This window comes from Augochlora pura, chromosome 5 (assembly GCF_028453695.1).
Source record: "Augochlora pura isolate Apur16 chromosome 5, APUR_v2.2.1, whole genome shotgun sequence".
In the NCBI taxonomy this organism is placed as follows: domain Eukaryota; kingdom Metazoa; phylum Arthropoda; class Insecta; order Hymenoptera; family Halictidae; genus Augochlora; species Augochlora pura.
Genome location: NC_135776.1, coordinates 1,442,661 through 1,461,664, shown reverse-complemented (window position 1 = coordinate 1,461,664; position 19,004 = coordinate 1,442,661). Strand labels below are relative to the sequence as shown.

Genomic DNA, 19,004 nt, shown 5'->3' with positions numbered 1-19,004 from the left:
CATGATAAATCGCATAAATTTCGTAGTCTAAGTTTCATCAACGTTTGTTCCTCTGAACAATGATCTAATAATTAAAAATTCTGTTGGCAATTGCTTTCTTCGCAAGTACGCGCACACGAGCATCTAGGAGATTAGGTTCGAAGCGGGTGTCACAGTTCACGTAATAGAAAAATGTCAACTTCCGTTCTAGAAAAGGCTGAAAGTAATTTCTTCTTATCTTCTCGCTGCAATCGCCGATTCGATTATGCTGCGACGGGAAAAATCAATGACAGATCAATTTTGTTGGTCGAACAAGCAATTTTCGATCGCTTCGAGTCGAGATCACGAAGGAAGGGTGACGGGAACGGTGCTCGAGTTCGTCGATTAACAAAGATCCGGAGAATAATGAAAAATACCATATATTAAACTGTACCCTACACTAAATATGTTCTCGTAGTTCTTACTTAATAATTACACGGTTTTCTGCTGTTTTATGTACACGCGGTGTTCTCCATTATGTTACGTTACGACAAACATGCATCCAAACTGACTCGTATAGCAATAATCATTCACGTTCGCAAGCAATAATACTATAAATTGCGTTCCACCGCGGGTTATATATAAATATATGTACCCGTTGTAGGTACACGTACATCTGTACACCGTTAATTTGCACGAACGAGGAGAGGTTTGTCAGCCGTGCGGTTACCGCTATCCGTGTCCACGTCCATTTGCGAGATCGTAGCTTTTATGATCGTCACCGGCTCGTATTTCTGCAACAAGAAAACGTTCGTCGGTTAATTAATTAATTAATCGTCGCTCCGATTTCTGTATCAACGTAGCAATTAAATAAACAAAAGCATCGTTTTATTTGCTGAAAAGTTTGGCTAGCAGAAACAAGAAATCGAAAAATAAGCGCCGAACGATCGAACGGCGCAAAGATTTGCAAAAAATTGGGCTCGATCTCGAAACAACCGAACCGCGTTTGAATTCGTAGCGCACACCTCCGCAGCACGTGCTCCCGGCTGACACCGGATGCAGACGCGGCACGTGCTTATCGGGAGGACGGACGCGTTGCTATCACGATCGGTGCAGCGTCAGCCGCGCCCCTGCTCATTCAGAAAAACAGTGACTCTACTTTCTCGTTTCCGCGCGGCAACAAGAGTTACGCAAACATCCGGCAAACTGCCACTAATGCAATGTCCTCGACACTGATGCAACTAATGCAACATTGTTTCCTGCGCCTGCGTGTTGCAGCTCGATGACGAAGTGCATGGATCTCTGTGGAAGATGCAGTCGTTCTTCGACTTCCACAGGCCTCCAGACCGACGGTCTACCATGGAGTCTAACCTTTGGCCGAGCAAAGAAGAACAGGTACAAAAGAATCTCCTTTCGCTAACACAATTCATAGACTTGATGTGAATTGGATTGCTAACATATCGGATTCTTCCTACAGAAAACTTTTCGAGATCGGTTGCCAGAATCGGCGATGGCGCAGCATCCGCGCGAAAAAGAATTATCGAAAGAGGGATGACGTAACTGCAAAGAGATTTGGCGAGACGTTACCTGTTGGAGTTCGATGTCGACTTCCTGCAGGACCTCTTCGAGGACGTTCAGCAGATGGTTCACGTTCTCGATCGAGAAGACCATCGGCGGCTTCAGCTTCAGGATGTTGTCGTCGGGCCCGTCGCTACTGATCAAGATCTTGTTCTCCCGCATCCTGGCGACGACGTACCTAGCCTCTTCCGTAGCTGGCGTCCTCGCGATCCTGTCACGGACCAGCTCGATACCCGCGAAGAGACCTGCGCCTCGAACGTCCCCAATGATGGTCCACCGCTTCGCCATCTTCCTCAGCTCGGACATCAGGTAATTGCCGACTTTCAAAGCATTCTCCTGCAAATTCTCCCGCTCCAGCACCTCCATCACGGCGTTTGCGATCGCACAGGACACTGGATTACCGCCATACTGTAAGAAAACAACATTGGGGTCAGTCGGATTTGATCGATTGATTTTTTATCCGAAAATCCTCCGTAGTTAAATCACGTTTCATTTATCGGCCGCAATCTACACCGTACATCTTTGAGAGATTGCAAGCATCGCGCTTAAACAAGACGAATCTTCGACCAATTACCGTGTTGAAGTACTCGATCCCGGTGTCTCTGAAGCTCGCTGCGATAGCAGGGGTGGTAATCACAGCTGCCACGGGGTGACCGTTGCCCATGGGTTTGCCTACGGTAACAATATCCGGCACTACATCTTCTCCGTACATTTGGAACGCCCACATGTGAGTTCCAACTCTGCCGAATCCAACTTGTACCTCGTCCGCGATGCAGACACCGCCGTGTTCACGAACGTGCCTGTACGAATTCCATTTACCAATTAATCCAGAGTATATCCGCACGAAAATTTCTCAAACGAAGAAAGCGCAAAATCAAATAGACAGAAGCAGAGATTCTTCGAAGCGTTTAGATTACCTGTAGACGTTCCTGAAATAATTCTGCGGAGGTAGGATCTGTCCTCCGACGGACATCAGGCTCTCGGCGATGTACGCGCAAACACCTTTCCCCTGAGACTCCAAATTTTGACAGATATCCCGGACGTCGTTCGCATACTTCACACCGAGATCCTCTCCGGGATAATCAGTCTCGCGGTACTTCCCACGGTAAACGTCCGGGCACGGCGCCTGCAACAAATTTAGGCGGAATTGATTCGAGGGAAAAAATATTTCTCGTAGCGAGGACGAGAGGATTCTATTTCGAGGGTGTCGCAGCGGTTTCGAATCCTTTCTCGGAGAATAAAGGAAGGCTTACCACGTGAACCCAGTCTTTCTTGCCGGGTCCGTTCGGTTTGTTGAACTTGTACGGCGAGATATCGATCATCGAGGTCAAATGTCCGTGATAAGCACTGCAACCAGAAAGAACAACGTTGAACGAGAAACACCCCTTTCCGTAATCTCAGCGACGCGACGCGCGAGAGTCCGCAACATCATGCTCCGCTGCGTACGTTGGCTTCCTTCCTTCCGTCCCTGAAAATCGTTATTTTTCCATTCTCTCTATCTACGATCGATTACCTCCGACTTCGATCGGCCGTTTCCAACAAATCGGAGCAGCTAAAAACGAATCGAAGCTACCTCCTCCCTTCTATGCCCCAGAAGGAGGAGGTCACCCTCTTCGCATCGAGCACTGTTCGAGGTTCGTCCTCGAGGATGTTCCATCGCTTCTTGTCGTTCTTCTTTCGCACCTAAAACGACAATAGCTTTATGTTGTCTCGAGCGGTCGCTGTTCCTCCCTTATCCAGATTCTCGGCGGATTCAGCAGCGACGAGCTCATTGTCGGTGGCTGCAAACAGGCAAGAAGAAAACCCACAGGATTAGTCGGATGCGTCGGTGAAGGTTGGCTTCGGCGAGAACCCGGTTATTCGAGACCCTTTGCGACCCTCGCCACTCTATCATGGCTCGTCTGCGTAGCAAGAATGCTCGGTCAGAGTTCCCTGAATTTCGCCGTTTCGTGTGCCTCGGAACTGTCGTCGTTGTTGCATTAATCGTCGTGGAACGCGACGCCGCTTGGAAACGGAACGGTAACGGAGACTGCGTCGGCAAACGGAGCCCGGAGCTTCGAAAGCAGCGCCGCCGTTGTGCTAGATGCTCCATTCTGTTCTATTCTAGATTGTAAACGCCGCTGCTCGTTTCCCAGCGCTGGCGCGTGCAATCATCGAGTTTGCTTTAGACTTACTGATCGAGGGTGATGATGTCTTTGTTTCCAGTATGCGTCTGCGCCAGTCGGAGGGCGAGGTCGTTCGCCTCGCTGCCAGAGTTCACCAGGAAGCAAACCGACAGCGGCTCCGGAAGAAGGGAAGTCAGACGGCGAGCGCAAATCACCAGATCGTCGTGGAGGAAGCGATTGTTCGTGGAGACGAGAGCCATTTGCTCCTGGCCGGCTCGCACCACCGCTGGATGGCAGTGGCCCACTGCAAATTGGTTGGTATTAATCTTTTCGAACGGTCAATTATCTATCATAGATCCTGTGTGTATAAAAGCGACTGTGCGAAGAGCTATGAAATCATTTTGAAACGAATTCCAGATGATGTCGTTCCGTACTCCGAGAATCTTATGAAACCAGCGTTCGTACCGTGTGCAACATTGTTGATGCAGTCCAGGTAGCGGTTCCCCCTTTCGTCGTACATGTACTGGCCCTCAGCACGGACGATCTTCAGGGGATTCGACTTGTAGAACAGTTTGCAAGCCTGCCTGTGAACAGATCGTGAACCTTCGTTGGTGCTTGTCGTCGCGGGAACAGCTTTATTTATTAGGGGAGCCGATCAGCCGAACACTTACCCGATGTGCCGATCCCGTAGCCTAATCGTCTCCGATTTTGGCATCTGTTCCAACGACTCCGCCATGCCGGATGATTCTATTATCACTGAACCAGAGAAATTTCAATTAGCACCTCGATCGTACTTTGTTTTTGCGGCGGCGTCGAGCGAATATTCGATCAGGTTTCGCCACGCAGATGCGCGGTTTCGTAACAAATCGACCAATAGGTGAAATCGGCACTGCCGAAACGTCAGAGTTCGGTTATAATTAACTTTAGTTATCGCTCTCGCAAAACAGATACGATTGAAGCCGGCTATTTGCAACAACGCCGGTTGCAAAACCGTTTCATCGATGCACACTATCTGTCGGCGACCGGTGAATCGCCATTATATTCGCGACGATCATAGAACAATTACGCATTCGCGTTGGAGGAACGATCGTGACGAGAACAGAAATCGATCGAACGTCTAGGCTAAGCAATCGACGGTACGTTTCTAATGAGACACGGTATCTGTTCGATATACGATATACATATTTTCCTATAAAACGCGATTTATCTCGAGGCATGGGGGAACTCTGAACGACGAATCACGCGCACTTATCGGACTTCAGAAAATTACTTGTCCCATGGGGAACGAGATCCCTCCTGTCCGGACATAGTTCACCGAATTTCGAACAATTTCGTGAATAGAACGAACCGGCCTCTCTGAAACTTATCTTTGGAAAGTGCCCTTGAAAATATTATGCAATCGCGGCACTATCGAGCGGATAAAAAACAGACGGGTCAAAGAAATGAACAAGGTCGGAAAATAAGATCGTAAGGAAGAAACACGTAACCGTGATAACGAATTCGTTGCTCGACGCGAAGGAGATCGTTGACCAAACCCTTTCCATCCTCGCGAATCCGTTTGAACCGATCGAAAAATTCTCAGACTTATTCGAGAAGAAAGAAAGATTGCTAAAGTTCGAGCGGAAGCTGCCGGAGAATTCGGCGATGAAATTTGTGCGAGATAGAAAAACGATTCTTGCGGGAGTCTTCCGGAAATCGGAAGTCGGAAGCCGGAAGACGGGAACCGGAAGAAGGAAGCGGGAAGCAGGAAGTCGAAAGGAAGAGCAGAGTCAGCGAGATCGTACCTGAACTCGTGGTAATCGTAAGTCACGGTTCCTCGACTTCTGAATGCAGCCGTCAGCTGAGTGCCGCGACCTAGTCCGGTGACGTCATATATAGAGCTTGCCGATTGTCGGGAAGAAAAGCGGGGGAGTCTGCGCGCGCACTGTCCTCTTCGCCCTAATGAGATATTAGAACGCTTCACGACACTCCTCCCGTCCCCGCTGTTCGCGATAACCGGTCATCGAACAAGCATCGAGCCCGTAATCAACCAAGAGATCGATTATTATTAACCGATCGTCACCTCCCCTGCCCGAAGGATCCGCTTTTTTGGATTTTTTTTATTTTTTTGTACTTCAGGGCTGACCCCGTTCTACAAGAACAAGACAAACAAGATCGGCTTCTTTCGTGTTCTTAACTGATAAACGTTTTACTCGGACGACATGCTATCGTGTTCGAATCATAGGAAAAATTCTTGTAAACGTTAGTCGAGATTACAAATGGCGTAACTGCCCCTATGTACCCAACGAAAGTATGCATAGAATATATTGATTTCCTGTTGCTGCAAATCAAACGACTCTAAACTCTGAATGCACAATATTTGAAAAAATTATAAATCATTCTTAGCCTTGCGAAGAGGAAAGCGCTCATCCTCCGCTTATCCTTAAAAACTTTGCTCATCGCAATCGATCAATTTCGATCGCGTCGTAACGACGCTTTTCATAAAGTTAGCATTAAACAGGATATCGAAGAAGATTCTTCGGTAAACTGTATCCTGTAAATTGTATACGGTTGCGATCCACTGTTTTAAACAACCGTTTGCACACCGACTGCGTAAAAACTGCCGTTCATTGATTGCGCGCTAAGACTCCGCCGATCTTGTGGATCGTGTTGCTTGGATCAAATGTCGCGTCGCGTCGCTGCCGCGAGCGTAAATAACGCGCCAAGTGTCGCAACCGCGAATCGCGGATGCAAAACGGTAGCGGAAGATTGCTGAATAACATTCGATGGCATCGTATCCGCCCCGTACTTTACATCGCTGATAGGGATCAACAACGCGAAAAGCCGACCAGGAAAACCGACGAGGAAATTTATCGAGAACGAGGAAAATCGAGCAGGAAAAAGTCTGCGAAATGATCTAACGAACCAGGAACAATAAACAGAGCGATCGGGGTGACCGTGACGAGTAGAACGACCGTGAAAGTAAACGCTGCTGCGACGATCGAATTCTAACCGAGGACTCTGTGCATCTATCAGGGAAATTGTGAGCCGTACGTGTCGACGATTCCGCACGAAAATCGTAGTTACAACATCGAAACAGTGCACATACTCTCTCTCTCTCTCTCTCTCTCTCTCTCTCTCTCTCTCTGCGATTGGCAAATACGACTCGCAAAACTTTTGTCTGCAAAACAAAGATTCTATCTTCGAAGAGAGGGAGAGCGGGAGATTATTTTTTAGAGTTTTACGTAGGCCTGCTGATTCTAGCGGCAATCTCGAACCCGATTAGCCTTACGAAATTGACAAACAACCGCTCAATCTCGAGCTAGTTACAATAGTTGAGACCGAGACTATTCCGGTTCGAAAATCCACGACGATAGCGGTATCGCGCGACCCAGAATCGAAAATCGGCGAAAACCGACTGTTTTCTTCGCCGATAAGGGATTTTTCCGTCGATAGCTTCTCTGTGCAAACAGGACGGACGATGCGACGACGCGAGCGGAGATTCTTTCGGCCGTTCACACTTCCAGATCCGAGCGGATTCCGCTCGTCTCGAGAGAAGCACGAGCTAAACGGGCCTAATCGGCCCGATTAGGCTCGCTGTCGATAAATCCGTCTTGCCATACGCATGCACATGCTATCGTTCACAAATACGTGACGGCTGCCCGATTCATTTCTGCGCGCGCCACGCGAAGCTCGATCCGATTCTGTCCAATTTCGATATCGAATTGTTTTCGACTGCATCTGCGCGAGCAGTCTCGATTATCGCAGTACCTTGGGTGTCTATGGTCGAACGATCGGTCATTCTCAGCGGAAGAAGAGCATCGGAAATGTAATTGATCGCGTTCCACCAATGATCTACGACGAGATCCAGTGATCCGGCGAACGATACGTGACCCGCGGGCTGCTCTGCTCGACACTGTCGTCGGGAGCGTGAGAGTCACTGAAACTCGCACGTCTATTGATAGTTTCATGCAAAGGAGGGCGACCTCGTGTATAATAATCGCCTGACATTGGCATAGTGACTGACAAACGAGTACACCGCGACGTGCACACGCTGTTTTTCCTGAGTCGAGAGCCGATAGTCGATACACGGAGACGCGACCGACGTCCTCGGAAACGCTTCTTCCTCGTCCGCGCCTCTGTACGTTTATCGCATTCCGATGCAGTTTAGTCTAAACGGTGCACAAGCTCAACTGCGCGACTAGAATTCCAGGCTTAAAAATTACCAATCTACTAACAATAAAGCGTGTCTCTCTCTCCCTCTCCCTCTCTCTTTGCCCACAAAATGCCAAACACTTTTCCAGCGAGCGTTTCTCGTGGAAAGTTTCTCGACCTCTTTCTGGTTATCGTCGTCATTGATAAATTATCAGCAACGAATTAGCGTGGATTATTCCAGTCAATGATCGCCGCAGCTGTGTTCTTTCGCCGCTGATTCAGAAGGAGGACCAACTGGGAGGAACCAGCATCGTGTTCTCGCTTCCAACGGGATGCGTGATCGCGCCTATAGAACCGGCGCTATTTTGCACTTGCCGTCATTCTATACGCGGTAGTTTTCCATTAATAATACTATCTACGTCGGGTTTTGTTTAGTGGCCTTATCTCTGCGAAACGTTGATCGTCGGACAAGGTAGGTACCTTAGGAAGGTGTCCTCTCGCGATCGTCGCGTCGCTCTTCTGCAAGCATGTTTTCGACGATCGTCACCTGGAACGAAGACGGTAGTCAGAAAATATCGTCGGTGCCACGCAGACGGTCGAGACGACTTGCGTGTACAGCGAAAACTGGAATGACCCAAGTATTTAACGAAATCTGATTGAGAGCAATTTATCACAGTTTATCGTGTCGGAGCGTACTTTCAACTTTGGATCAATTTGACGTATAATGAAGATATCGGGGATACGACAGAAATAAAATTCGTGCAAACATGAAAAGGCAGAGATAACGGTGTGAGCACATCGCCTAACCGTTATACCATTGGCGGTGAAGCTGGAGGAAGTCGCGCGCCGCTGTTTTCTTAATAGATTTCATTTTATTGGTCGGGGATGTCCGTTTGGGCGTGCGTTCTTCCGTGGATAGGTGTCAAACATTCCTGAGAGCAAAGCAGCACGAGAAAACATGTTGATCGACACGTGCTGCACGTGGACGATAGCGATACACACGTGATACCCGCTATCGCGACACATGTAATCTCAACGATGATACCATGATTTGCGGCCGACTTCTGTAAACCGTTCTGTACACACGAGCATCTACATAAGTATTGTTTAGTTAACAAAAATATATCGTCGGAACAACCAGCTCGCGACTATGATTCGATGTAACGATAAATTCAGTTTCAGAGAGATCTATAGGATACCTACACGTACACATTCACCATCCCTTTGTACGCAAGTACGGATTTATCGATAATTTTATCAAAGATTTTCTTAGCCTTGAAAATATTTGCTTCTTACCGAATTTGAAAACAGTCATTGCACGAAAATTGGCAAGAATCACCTGCTTCGTTAGATGTTAATCTAGTCCCAACAGAAACATTGAAATATAAGTCAACCGGTGGTTGAAAATTCATATTTTCGAACGTGAAATAGTATAACAGGAATACAACTGTAAAATGGAGGCAAAATCTTCGTGCTGCAGCCTTGCGTAGTTCTCTAACCGATTAGTCCATGTTGGTAGAGGGCGCGTCGGAGAGGCTCTGCTTTTTAGCGCTGTCGGTATTTCAGAACACGTGACACGGAATCAGAAACTAGGTAAGAGAGAAATTTCAGAAAATTTCCTCCCTAAATATCGACAATATTACCGGAACAATATGAAGTGCGAGAATGTATTTTTCGGAAGGAAATCTCTGACTTGTCATTGAGCTGTACTACTTCGAAATTATTAAATTTCTCTCTGGCCTGACATTGACTAATACTACTTGCGAGAAAGGTTCTGTAAATTTCCCTAGAAAATTTCGAATTCTGTATCAGGAGAACACGAGGAACGGGGTGATAATTTTACAGCGGGTAATGTCTGACCTGACGTTGAGTTGCACTACCAGACAATTTTTAAAACTTCGTCTGACCTGACGTTGACCTGTACTACTTGAAAGAAAATTTCTGAAAATTTCCTCCAAATATTTTTCAGGAGGTAGTCTCTAGAGGTTGTTCAAAGTTTAGTAACTATTATGTTCATTCATTTCGTTTTACAGTATCCTTATTTGTTCATATACTGCATCAGGTCAGAGATAAACGTCACTAAAGTTTAAACAACAACTTATATTATTTAACAACGTTTCCGATTGTTTTCTTTACATAGGATCGATGCAGTAGATTCTCCTGAACAACCCTGTATACTCGGTTTATCATTTCATGCCCTCATCTCGCAATAATTAATGTTTATCGGAGACCTTACATACTACATTCTTGGTATTCGAAAATGCGAATTCATGGACCGTGGCTCACTAGCGCCGCGTTGCGGTAGAATGTTCTAACTAAAACGTACTTTTTATTGAATTTAGGCTTCCAGAAAAATATTAATTGTGCAATAATTAGGACATTAATAAACAAACCGAGGACAGTGGATTGTTCGGGAAAGTCTGCTGCATCGATACAGTATAAGAACAACAAATAAGAACACTGCAAAACATAATAAATTAACATTAAAATTTACTAAACTTTGAACAACAAATTATATTATTTAACAATGTTTTCATATATTTTCATTACATAGGTTCGATGCAGTAGATTCTCCTGAACAACCCTGTATACTCGGTTTATCATTTCATGCCCTCATCTCGCAATAATTAATGTTTATCGGAGACCTTACATACTACATTCTTGGTATTCGAAAATGCGAATTTATGGACCGTGGCTCACTAGCGCCGCGTTGCGGTAGAACGGCAGAACTAAAACGTACTTTTTATTGAATTTAGGCTTCTAGAAAAACATTAATTGTTGCTAAATGGGTGCATTAATTAATAAACCAAAGACATAGGATTATTCAGGAGAATCTATTGTATCTATCCTATACAGTGAAAACAAATGAAAACATTGCTAAACAATATAATATGTTGTTCAAAGTTTAGTAAGTTCTTTGTTTATTTATTATGTTTTGTCATCATTTTGTTTATTGTTCTTATACTGCATCGATGCAGTAGACTTTCGCGAACAATCCGCCGTCCTTGGTTTGTTTATTTATGTCCTAATTATGGCACAATTAATGTTTTTCTGGAAGCCTACATTGAGTAAATAGTGCGTTTTAGTTCCGGCGTTCTACCGCAACGCGGCGCTAGTGAGCCATGGTCCATAAATTCACATCTTTGAATACCAAAAAAGTAAAATGTAAGGTCTCCGATAAACATTAATTATTGCGAGATGAGGGCATGAAATGATAAACCGAGCATACAGGGTTGTTCAGGAGAATTTACTGCATCGATCCTATCCAAAGAAAACAAATGAAAACATTGTTAAATAATATAATTTGTTCTTCAAAGTTTAGCAACTTGTTTGTTTATTTATTATGTTTTGTCATAATTTTGTTTATTGTTCTTATACTGTATCGATGCAGTAGACTTTAGCGAACAATCCGCCGTCCTTGGTTTGTTTATTTATGTCCTAATTATGGCACAATTAATGTTTTTCTGGAAGCCTATATTTAATAAAAAGTACGTTTTAGTTCGGCCGTTCTACCGCAACGCGGCGCTAGTGAGCAGCGGTCCATAAATTCGCATATCTGAATACCAAAAAAGCAGAATGTAAGGTCTCCGATAAACATTAATTATAGTCAAATGAGGGCATGAAATAATAAACCAAATATATAGGATTGTTCAGGAGAATCTACTGCATCTATCCTATACAGTCAAAACAAATGAAAACATTGTTAAACAATATAATATGTTGTTCAAAGTTCAGTAACTTCTTTGTTTATTTATTATGTTTTGTTATAATTTTGTTTATTGTTCTTATACTGTATCGATACAGTAGACTTTCGCGAACAATCCGCCGTCCTTGGTTTGTTTATTTATGTCCTAATTATGGCACAATTAATGTTTTTCTGGAAGCCTACATTGAGTAAATAGTGCGTTTTAGTTCGGGCGTTCTACCGCAACGCGGCGCTAGTGAGCCACGGTCCATAAATTCGCATTTATGAATACCAAAAAAGTAAAATGTATGGTCTCCGATAAACATTAATTATAGCGAGATGAGGGTACGAAATAAAAAACTAAATACACGGGATTGTTCAGGAGAATTACTTACCAACGATTTGTTATGGGTGTTTTTCTGTCTCTGCATCGTATAATAAGTAAGACAAGGAAACTTTCTATCAGTTTGGGCGTTTTGCTACTTTGAAGTTTAATGCTAAATGATAATTTTAATGAAGCTTGATTCTTTAAGGAATTTATATGATAAGTAATGGCGAAGACGGCAAGAATTATGTGTATGTGCACGAAAATGTAACTTGGGGAGGGTTGAGGAATGAATGAAAACACGGCAGAAATTCATATTTTCAACAATTTACTCCTAGGCTCTTGTTTTGGCCAGATCGAGACCGGCAAACATCCTTTTGCGGTCTCTCTTTGTTATATAATACATAAAAATAATGATATTTACAAATGTAGGATAACGTTAGGCACTCAATGAACAAAACAATGAAACTATAAATGGTTTTTCTCTATCATACATATTGGAGAGGTGTTATGACGAATAATAATCATTGAAGAATGCACTCAGAGAGCGGAGTGAGATACAAGTACAAGGATACCCAAGAAAGAAAACGAAGAAATTAGCATAGCGCTGATTCCGTTGAATGTAATTAATTAATTAATTAATAATAATAATAATAATGATAAAAAAAGGAACAAAATATATCGTTTCAATAAAACGAATTTTTATTTGCATTCTCAATTAACGTTTTGCGATTCGATTACGGTTTCGAACGTGTGGAATGTTGGAGGTCTCGGGTGACAAGCATTATTTTTTCACTTGGAATGTGCTCGCGCGATGTCTCTCACGTATTTCTTTTTGTTCTTTCGTTTTTTAATTAAGTCACTTTACCTATACTGTATAAGTACCTCACTGCTGTTATTACATTAAATTTTTCTCATGTATTCACTGGCCTTTGCGTTCATTGTCGTGAACTGTGGACATCGAAAGGAAGCGTCAGTTCCTCGTATTCTACGAATGTCCGTAGACTAGAGTTATATTTCTATCTCGAAATATATCGTTTAAGTTAAAAATAATCGTTCTAGTTCTACAATTTCGATTCGTTTATTTTTTTTCCCTCATGTTTGTTTTTCTATTTTTTAATTGATCGTGAATCGCAGTCTGTGGTACGTTCGAACGTGTCTTCGAAGATTTGCATCGACACAGAGCTCTCTCTCTCTTTCTCTCGCCGTCGTACACCGTCGTTTCGTGGATGCAAAAATGAAAAAGAAAAAGAGGTCACAGTCTCTATACGTCGGAGTAACGTTCTCTCTCGCTCTCTTTCTCTCTATCGATTATATTACCGAACCTGATCTCTATACGGTGCGAATATGTCTATCCTTTCTTTCTGATCGTCCCCTTATTCGTCTCGGTTGATATTCAACGATCGACTCTCATTATTACAAATTACGACAATTATCATTGTTCCAAGTTATCTCACATAAAGTCCACATTACGCAGAATAAAATAAGTTATACGATTTGTCTATTTCTCATTAAAATATTATGATACAAATTACAATTATTTATAGTTCAGGGTCTAAGAGCCGTTAGTGTCAAACTAGAAAATCTTTATTTACCCACTTCCGTTGGATAGCCCGAGAAGTGCCGACGTACATTGTATAGGTATCTCAATAGAATTTTTTGTACAAACAATCACTTACACGAGCTTGGCGCGTACGGCTGATATGGCTTTTGTTTTATTTTTCAACGACCCACCAATGAGAATAAATGTTGTATCGTCGGGCGACTGTGTTCTACGCCGGTGTCACTTCGACGGCTGTGTTTGTGTTGGGTGCGTGGGTGGGTGGGTGGGAGTGTTGTGTTTATGTGTGTGTGTGCTCTGTGTTATTCGAATACCGTGTGTACGTCTCTCTGTGTGTTTCGAGGGGCATGCGTCGTTTATGCATTGTATAACGAGTAATATACTTATCAGTCGCAAAGAATACGAAAGGCTTGGTTGTACATTTGGTCAATGAAACTTCCTTTGCGATCGCGAGGCGAGCAGCGTCCTAAGAATAGAAAGTTTTCTTGATAATCGGTACTGCGTTGTGTGCTAACGACCCTTAACCCTTTGATAATATCACAGATGAATGAGTTTCCGTGTTGTGCGTTACGCGTCGCTACCTAAGATTCCTAACAAGTGCGTTGATCCTCTCGATTTTCTCGCTGAGCACCCGCCTCTCCGAATCTAAGGCGGTTTTCGCGGAAAGGAGCTCGTATATCCTTCGTTCCAGCTGAATCGTTTCCGAGCGCAAATTGTTCGACTGTGCTGCCAGCCTGGATGTCTCGCTCGTCAAAATCCTCTTCTCCATGATTTTCTCTGAAAGCAAAATTCACCCATTAGAGGACCTAGCAATCGAACAGATTCCCTACGCGAATCCTTGACTGAAAACGAATCGTCCGGTACCTTTGGAATACTCTCTGTAGGCGAACAGGATCTCCTCGATTCCGTTCCACTTGGGTATATCTCTCTTCCCGCCGACGTTCTCGTCAACAGCCTCGTCCGCCACCTTGATCTCGACGGCCTTGCAGTGTTTCACGCCGTTCTCACCCGGCACGGGTAAAACAGGGTAACACATGGGGACGATGTTCGGAACCAATGGCGGTAGAGGCGGCGGCCGTTCAGGAACGTGCTTCACTTTCACCCGATCCAACAGCCTCATCTTTTGCGGCGGTTTCGGCAACGTCGGCGGGTTCTTCGAGTACGCCTTGGCGATCCTCTCGCAATAAGCTGTCACGGAGTTTGCGCTCCTCCGCTTTTTACGATCCTGGAGAACGTACTGCCACGTCACCTCTGCCTCTGTAACGGTAAATCGATGCTCGGACCATCGAAAATCCAGTCTAGATAATAAGGATCGCTTCGGTGCTCACCGTCTCTCCGACTAGGAGGCATCACGTCGAGTCCTATGGTCTTCAAGAAGCCGACCTTCGGCTCGAAGTCTGGCGTGTGCAGCAACGCGTCCGGATGGTCGCGAGGAATCGGCAGGACCGACTCGACGATCGGTTCCGGCTCCAAGGGCATGTCCGGAGGGTCTGGATTCAGTTTGTACCTTTTCTCAACCTTGAAGAGCTCCATCTCTGTTGGAAAAAATTGTGCGTTAGAAGGGGAAAAAGATCTATAACTCTATTATAGTCTATTAAATTGTTGTATCGGTTCGAAATGACCGCGACACTCACCGTTTCGCATGCTCAGCGTGGTGAGCCCAAACATGGCGAGAAACGCGAGCTTCTGATCGGAATACTGCAGCTTGGCGGGCGGGCCCTTCGTGATCCACAGATCGACGTCCTTGATCTCGTCCTCGCCCTCGGAGTCGGAGCTGCATACGAGGCTCGCGTTCCTCTCCCGTTTGCGTTTCCGCCGCCTTTCGGCCAGGTCCAACGAGGACGTGAGCTCCTTCGGCTTCTCAGGTACAAGGAAAGAAGAAGATGACGAGGAGGACTTGTCGCCGGTGGCAACAGCATCCTGTTTGACTAGAGCCTTGCTCAGGTCGGGCACGTTCAGCACCGCTGGCTCGCACTTCACGGAAATCTCAGTCAAATTATTGCACTTGTCGGTGAAACAAAATGCGGCGGCGGTCTTCAGCTCGTTCGAGAAGTTCAACAGCTTCTCCTGGTACTTCGGTATCTGCAGAAGAACGTTCGAGACGTTCTGGCAGGTGCGTAGAACCTCCTCGGACTTGATGCTCTGCATCAGCTGGGTGGTGTCGATCGGCTTCGTAGCGATCTCGTTCACGCTGAACTTAAAACTCGGTTGAAACGATAATGTGGACAAAACGTTGTTGCCGCCCGAGAGCTCGGGCTGCGGCGGGTTGGTTACCGGTCCCGCGGTCTCGACCTCGGGCTTGCCCTCCTTCTCGGCGAGAGCGAACCCCTCGGGCTGGAAGATGGGCGGCGGGCCCGGGCCCGGGCCCTTCCCTTGATCGTAGGTCGAATGGGGGACCAAAGGTTTCTCTTGGATCGAATGATTTTTCCCCGAATGATTCTGGCTAGCCGGCGACGGCTGTTTCGCGTGGCTCTCGATCTTCTCGCAATACGAACTCGTCTTCGCGTCGATCTTGGGGGTCGTAGCTGCTTGATGGTTGTCCCCGTTGCTCTTCGGATGAGAGTGACTCGAGACCTTGGCCACGGGTGTCACGCTGCTGCTGTTGCCGCCGCCGCCGCCGTTGTAGCTCAAGTTCGAGCTCCCAGCCGTCTTCTCCGACACGCAATTCGCGATCTCGGACCTCTGGGACGTCGCAGCGGCGGTGACGACGGCTCCCGAATCGCTCGCGCCGGCATGATGGGAGCTCTGTCTCGCGCAATTCGAACTGCTCACGCTGCTCCCGACCGCGCTGCTACCACTGCCTACGCTGCCGCCACTGTTTGCCAACGCGGACACGCTGATCTTTGCTTGCGAATGATGTTGTTGTTGTTGCTGCTGCTGCTGCTGCTGGTGGGATGCCGCGGAAGAGAAATGCGGAGGCTTGTACAAGCCGGGGACATGGGGCACTGGTATGTGCGGATGATGAAACTGCTGCGGCGGATAGGGGATCGGCTGCGACAGCGACGACTGTTGAAGGCTGTTCTTCGAGTTCTCCGGCGGCACCGCCGTGCCATTGTCCGTCGCGACGGAGCCGATCGTCTGCGAGGATTGCGTGGTCGCCGCCGATTTGATGGCCGCGTCGGTCTGGTGGGACAGCTGGCTCGAGATGCTGTGGTTATGAGTGTTGACCATTGGCCTTTGCTGCGGCTTCGACGACGAGCGAAACGAGTCCTCGAACGGTCTGACGAAGACCGGTTGCGGGATCGGCGAGGTGGTACTGCTGGCCGCTACGGTGGTCATGGGGGTGGCGGTGGTAGAGGCAGCGGCAGTGGTAGCTGGCACCGTGGCGTCCTTGCTCCTGGACGGGTGGAGCCCGTGCAACAACGGCGGCGATTTGTGTGTCAGGTTAATATGGTTGACGCTGCCGATCGTGGAGGATGGCACGGTGTTGGGGGTGGTCAGGGTGTGCGTGGCTAGCGTGGTGATGGTTCCGCTGCCGGGCAGACAGGCGGTGGTGGCTGTACCGCTGCTGCGTTGTTGCTGATGGGAGGGTGCCAGCGACGGCGGAGCTTGCGATTGCGTCGATTGTTGTTGTTGTTGTTGTTGCTGCTGCTGCTGCTGTTGGTGGTATATAGAGGTCGTAACGGTAGTTGTCGCGCTGCTCATTATCGTAGCTGTGTGCTGACTAGAATGAATGGTGGTCGAGGGTACGGGGGGCAGGTGGAGAGAGGGTATGGAGATGATGGGCGGCAGGGGCATGCCGAGGGGCGGTGGCGGAGGCGGCGGGCCTATCACGGCCGGCGTCAAGGAGGACATGGAGGGTATGGAGGGTATAGGCGGTGGACCGATGGGCGCGGAGCTTATGGCTGGCGGTGGTCCAAGGTTCAGGGGCGGCAGAGTGGAGGCCAGAGGCGGGGGTGGCATCGCGGACGAGCTCACGGAACAGATGGAGCCCGTGGCCAAGGACGGCGGCGGCCCGATCGGAGCCGGGGCGTTCGGGAATTGTGGCAGACGAGGGTGGTAAATGGTGGCCGCGGCTGTCGGGTCGGCCGTCTGCGGCGGAGGCGGCGCGGCCGTGGCCGCAGCCGGCTGCGGCACAGGCACCGACGCGGCCGAGGAGACCGCGGCGCTCGCAGACCCCGAGGACGACTGCTGCTCCTCCTTTCTGCCGGTCGCTTGGTGATGATTGCTGCCCACCGAGCCCACGTTACCGTTACCGTTGTTCCCGCTGCTGCCACCGCTCGTCGCGTTGTTCCCGCCGCCTCCTCCGCCCCCGCCTTGACTCGGCCGGTCCCTGTTATCGCGGTCTCGCTCCCGGTCGCTGTGCATCTGAGCCGCTATGGTCGGCTTCCTAGCTGGAACAAATCCCGAACACAATGCTTGGTAATCTTCCTCTGACCCACTGCTTATTGGAACTTAGCCTCTCGGGAACGGAACAACGTTCTCCGCTAGAGCGGTCTTCCAAGGCGGAACGCTACGAAATCCGCGCGAAGGAATTCCCTCGGATAGAGGACGGCGGGCAGAGGGACCGGAATCGTTAAGGTTTCTAGTCTAGATGGGTATCGCCGCGGCCTCGACCGACGACGAGGAGAAGGAGGAGGAGGACTATCTTCCTAGCCTACCCAGTGTCCGGTAGATCTCGGTGTCCGCGCGTCGAGCTCCACGACGCGTGGCTAGGAAACGGCGCTCGTCTTATCCGCAAGAGTTAAACGCAGCTAGCTCTGAAAGGTTGCGAGGGCGTCTCTCACTCCCAGATGCGAAGCTCGGCGCCGCGAGGAGAAGCGTTAGGTCGGACGGTATTATGGTATACAAGTTGGTCGTTTGGTCTACCTACTTTGGTCGACTTACCTGAGAGCGATTCCGAATTTGCAGGCGTAATTTTCGCGTAACACGTCTCACTAAGCCGGCGCCGGTTAAACACACACGCATTCGGTTTCCAAGTATTGGGGATGATTACCTTTTCGAGAGTCTCGAGAGAAATACTACAATAGAGGCGGATCGTACGAATCTGTTCTCGCTAGAACCGTCGGGATACGCGAGCATGATCGAACACGATATCTCCGAGGTACGAACACACAGGACTTAGCTAACGGAGATCACCTCGGTCTCCGTAGTTCGATATTTCTAAATAGCAGTAAACTCCGTGACGAATCGTCCCCAAAACTGTTTCAGAAAATATGTGAATCGAGGGTCAAAGTAACTCCAAGTCAAAAAACAGAATTTTGATCAAGTCGTTTGGTGTATTTTTTTTTTTGTTGTTTTTTATTTTTATTTCCTTCTTCCATTTCATCATCATAATCATCATCATTATAATCATCGTTATAACCATCGTGTCATAATCATCGTCATAATCATCAATCGTCAACGTTCGTTTCACTTGTTTCTCTCGCAATGTTTATTTTCAATTATAGTCCAAATATACATGTTTACATAATAAATTATATAAAAAACGGTTATAATTTTGATAAAAGAACATTGTTCGACAAAGTTTTTATATACATCGGTGGATTCAGTCAATAAATGGATGAACTATTAATACGATATTCACTACAATTAAAAAGAAAAGGAACGAGTTAATTGCGACATTCATCATCATCATCGATCAGTTCAAATTGCAAATTCTCTAAAACAGTTGCGGGAACTAACGCAAGAGTGCACTGCTTCCGGAAAATGGTCTCT

General features: G+C 47.1%; 2 protein-coding genes across 2 annotated transcripts in view; both read right to left on the bottom strand.

The window, feature by feature from the left end:
• Nucleotides 1-382: 382 nt before the first annotated feature.
• LOC144470073 (alanine--glyoxylate aminotransferase 2-like) lies at nt 383-7,521 on the bottom strand. The gene is made up of 9 exons (XM_078180881.1): nt 7,392-7,521; nt 4,313-4,397; nt 4,107-4,225; nt 3,711-3,945; nt 2,790-2,883; nt 2,454-2,662; nt 2,111-2,336; nt 1,546-1,944; nt 383-752 (listed from the first exon to the last, which is right to left on the bottom strand). The coding sequence occupies exons 1-9, from the start codon at nt 7,420-7,422 to the stop codon at nt 645-647; spliced, it is 1,506 nt and encodes a 501-aa protein (XP_078037007.1). The 5' UTR covers nt 7,423-7,521; the 3' UTR covers nt 383-644.
• Nucleotides 7,522-12,096: 4,575 nt separating this feature from the next.
• Px (MAP7 domain-containing protein plexus) overlaps nt 12,097-19,004 on the bottom strand; it is a 63,628-nt gene continuing 56,720 nt past the window's right edge. The window contains exons 12-15 of the mRNA XM_078181889.1: nt 14,981-17,680; nt 14,675-14,881; nt 14,211-14,603; nt 12,097-14,123 (exon numbers count right to left, since the gene is read on the bottom strand). Of these exons, the coding sequence (XP_078038015.1) occupies nt 13,924-14,123; nt 14,211-14,603; nt 14,675-14,881; nt 14,981-17,680 (3,500 nt within the window). The 3' untranslated portion in view covers nt 12,097-13,923. The remainder of the gene's footprint in view (nt 14,124-14,210; nt 14,604-14,674; nt 14,882-14,980; nt 17,681-19,004) is intronic.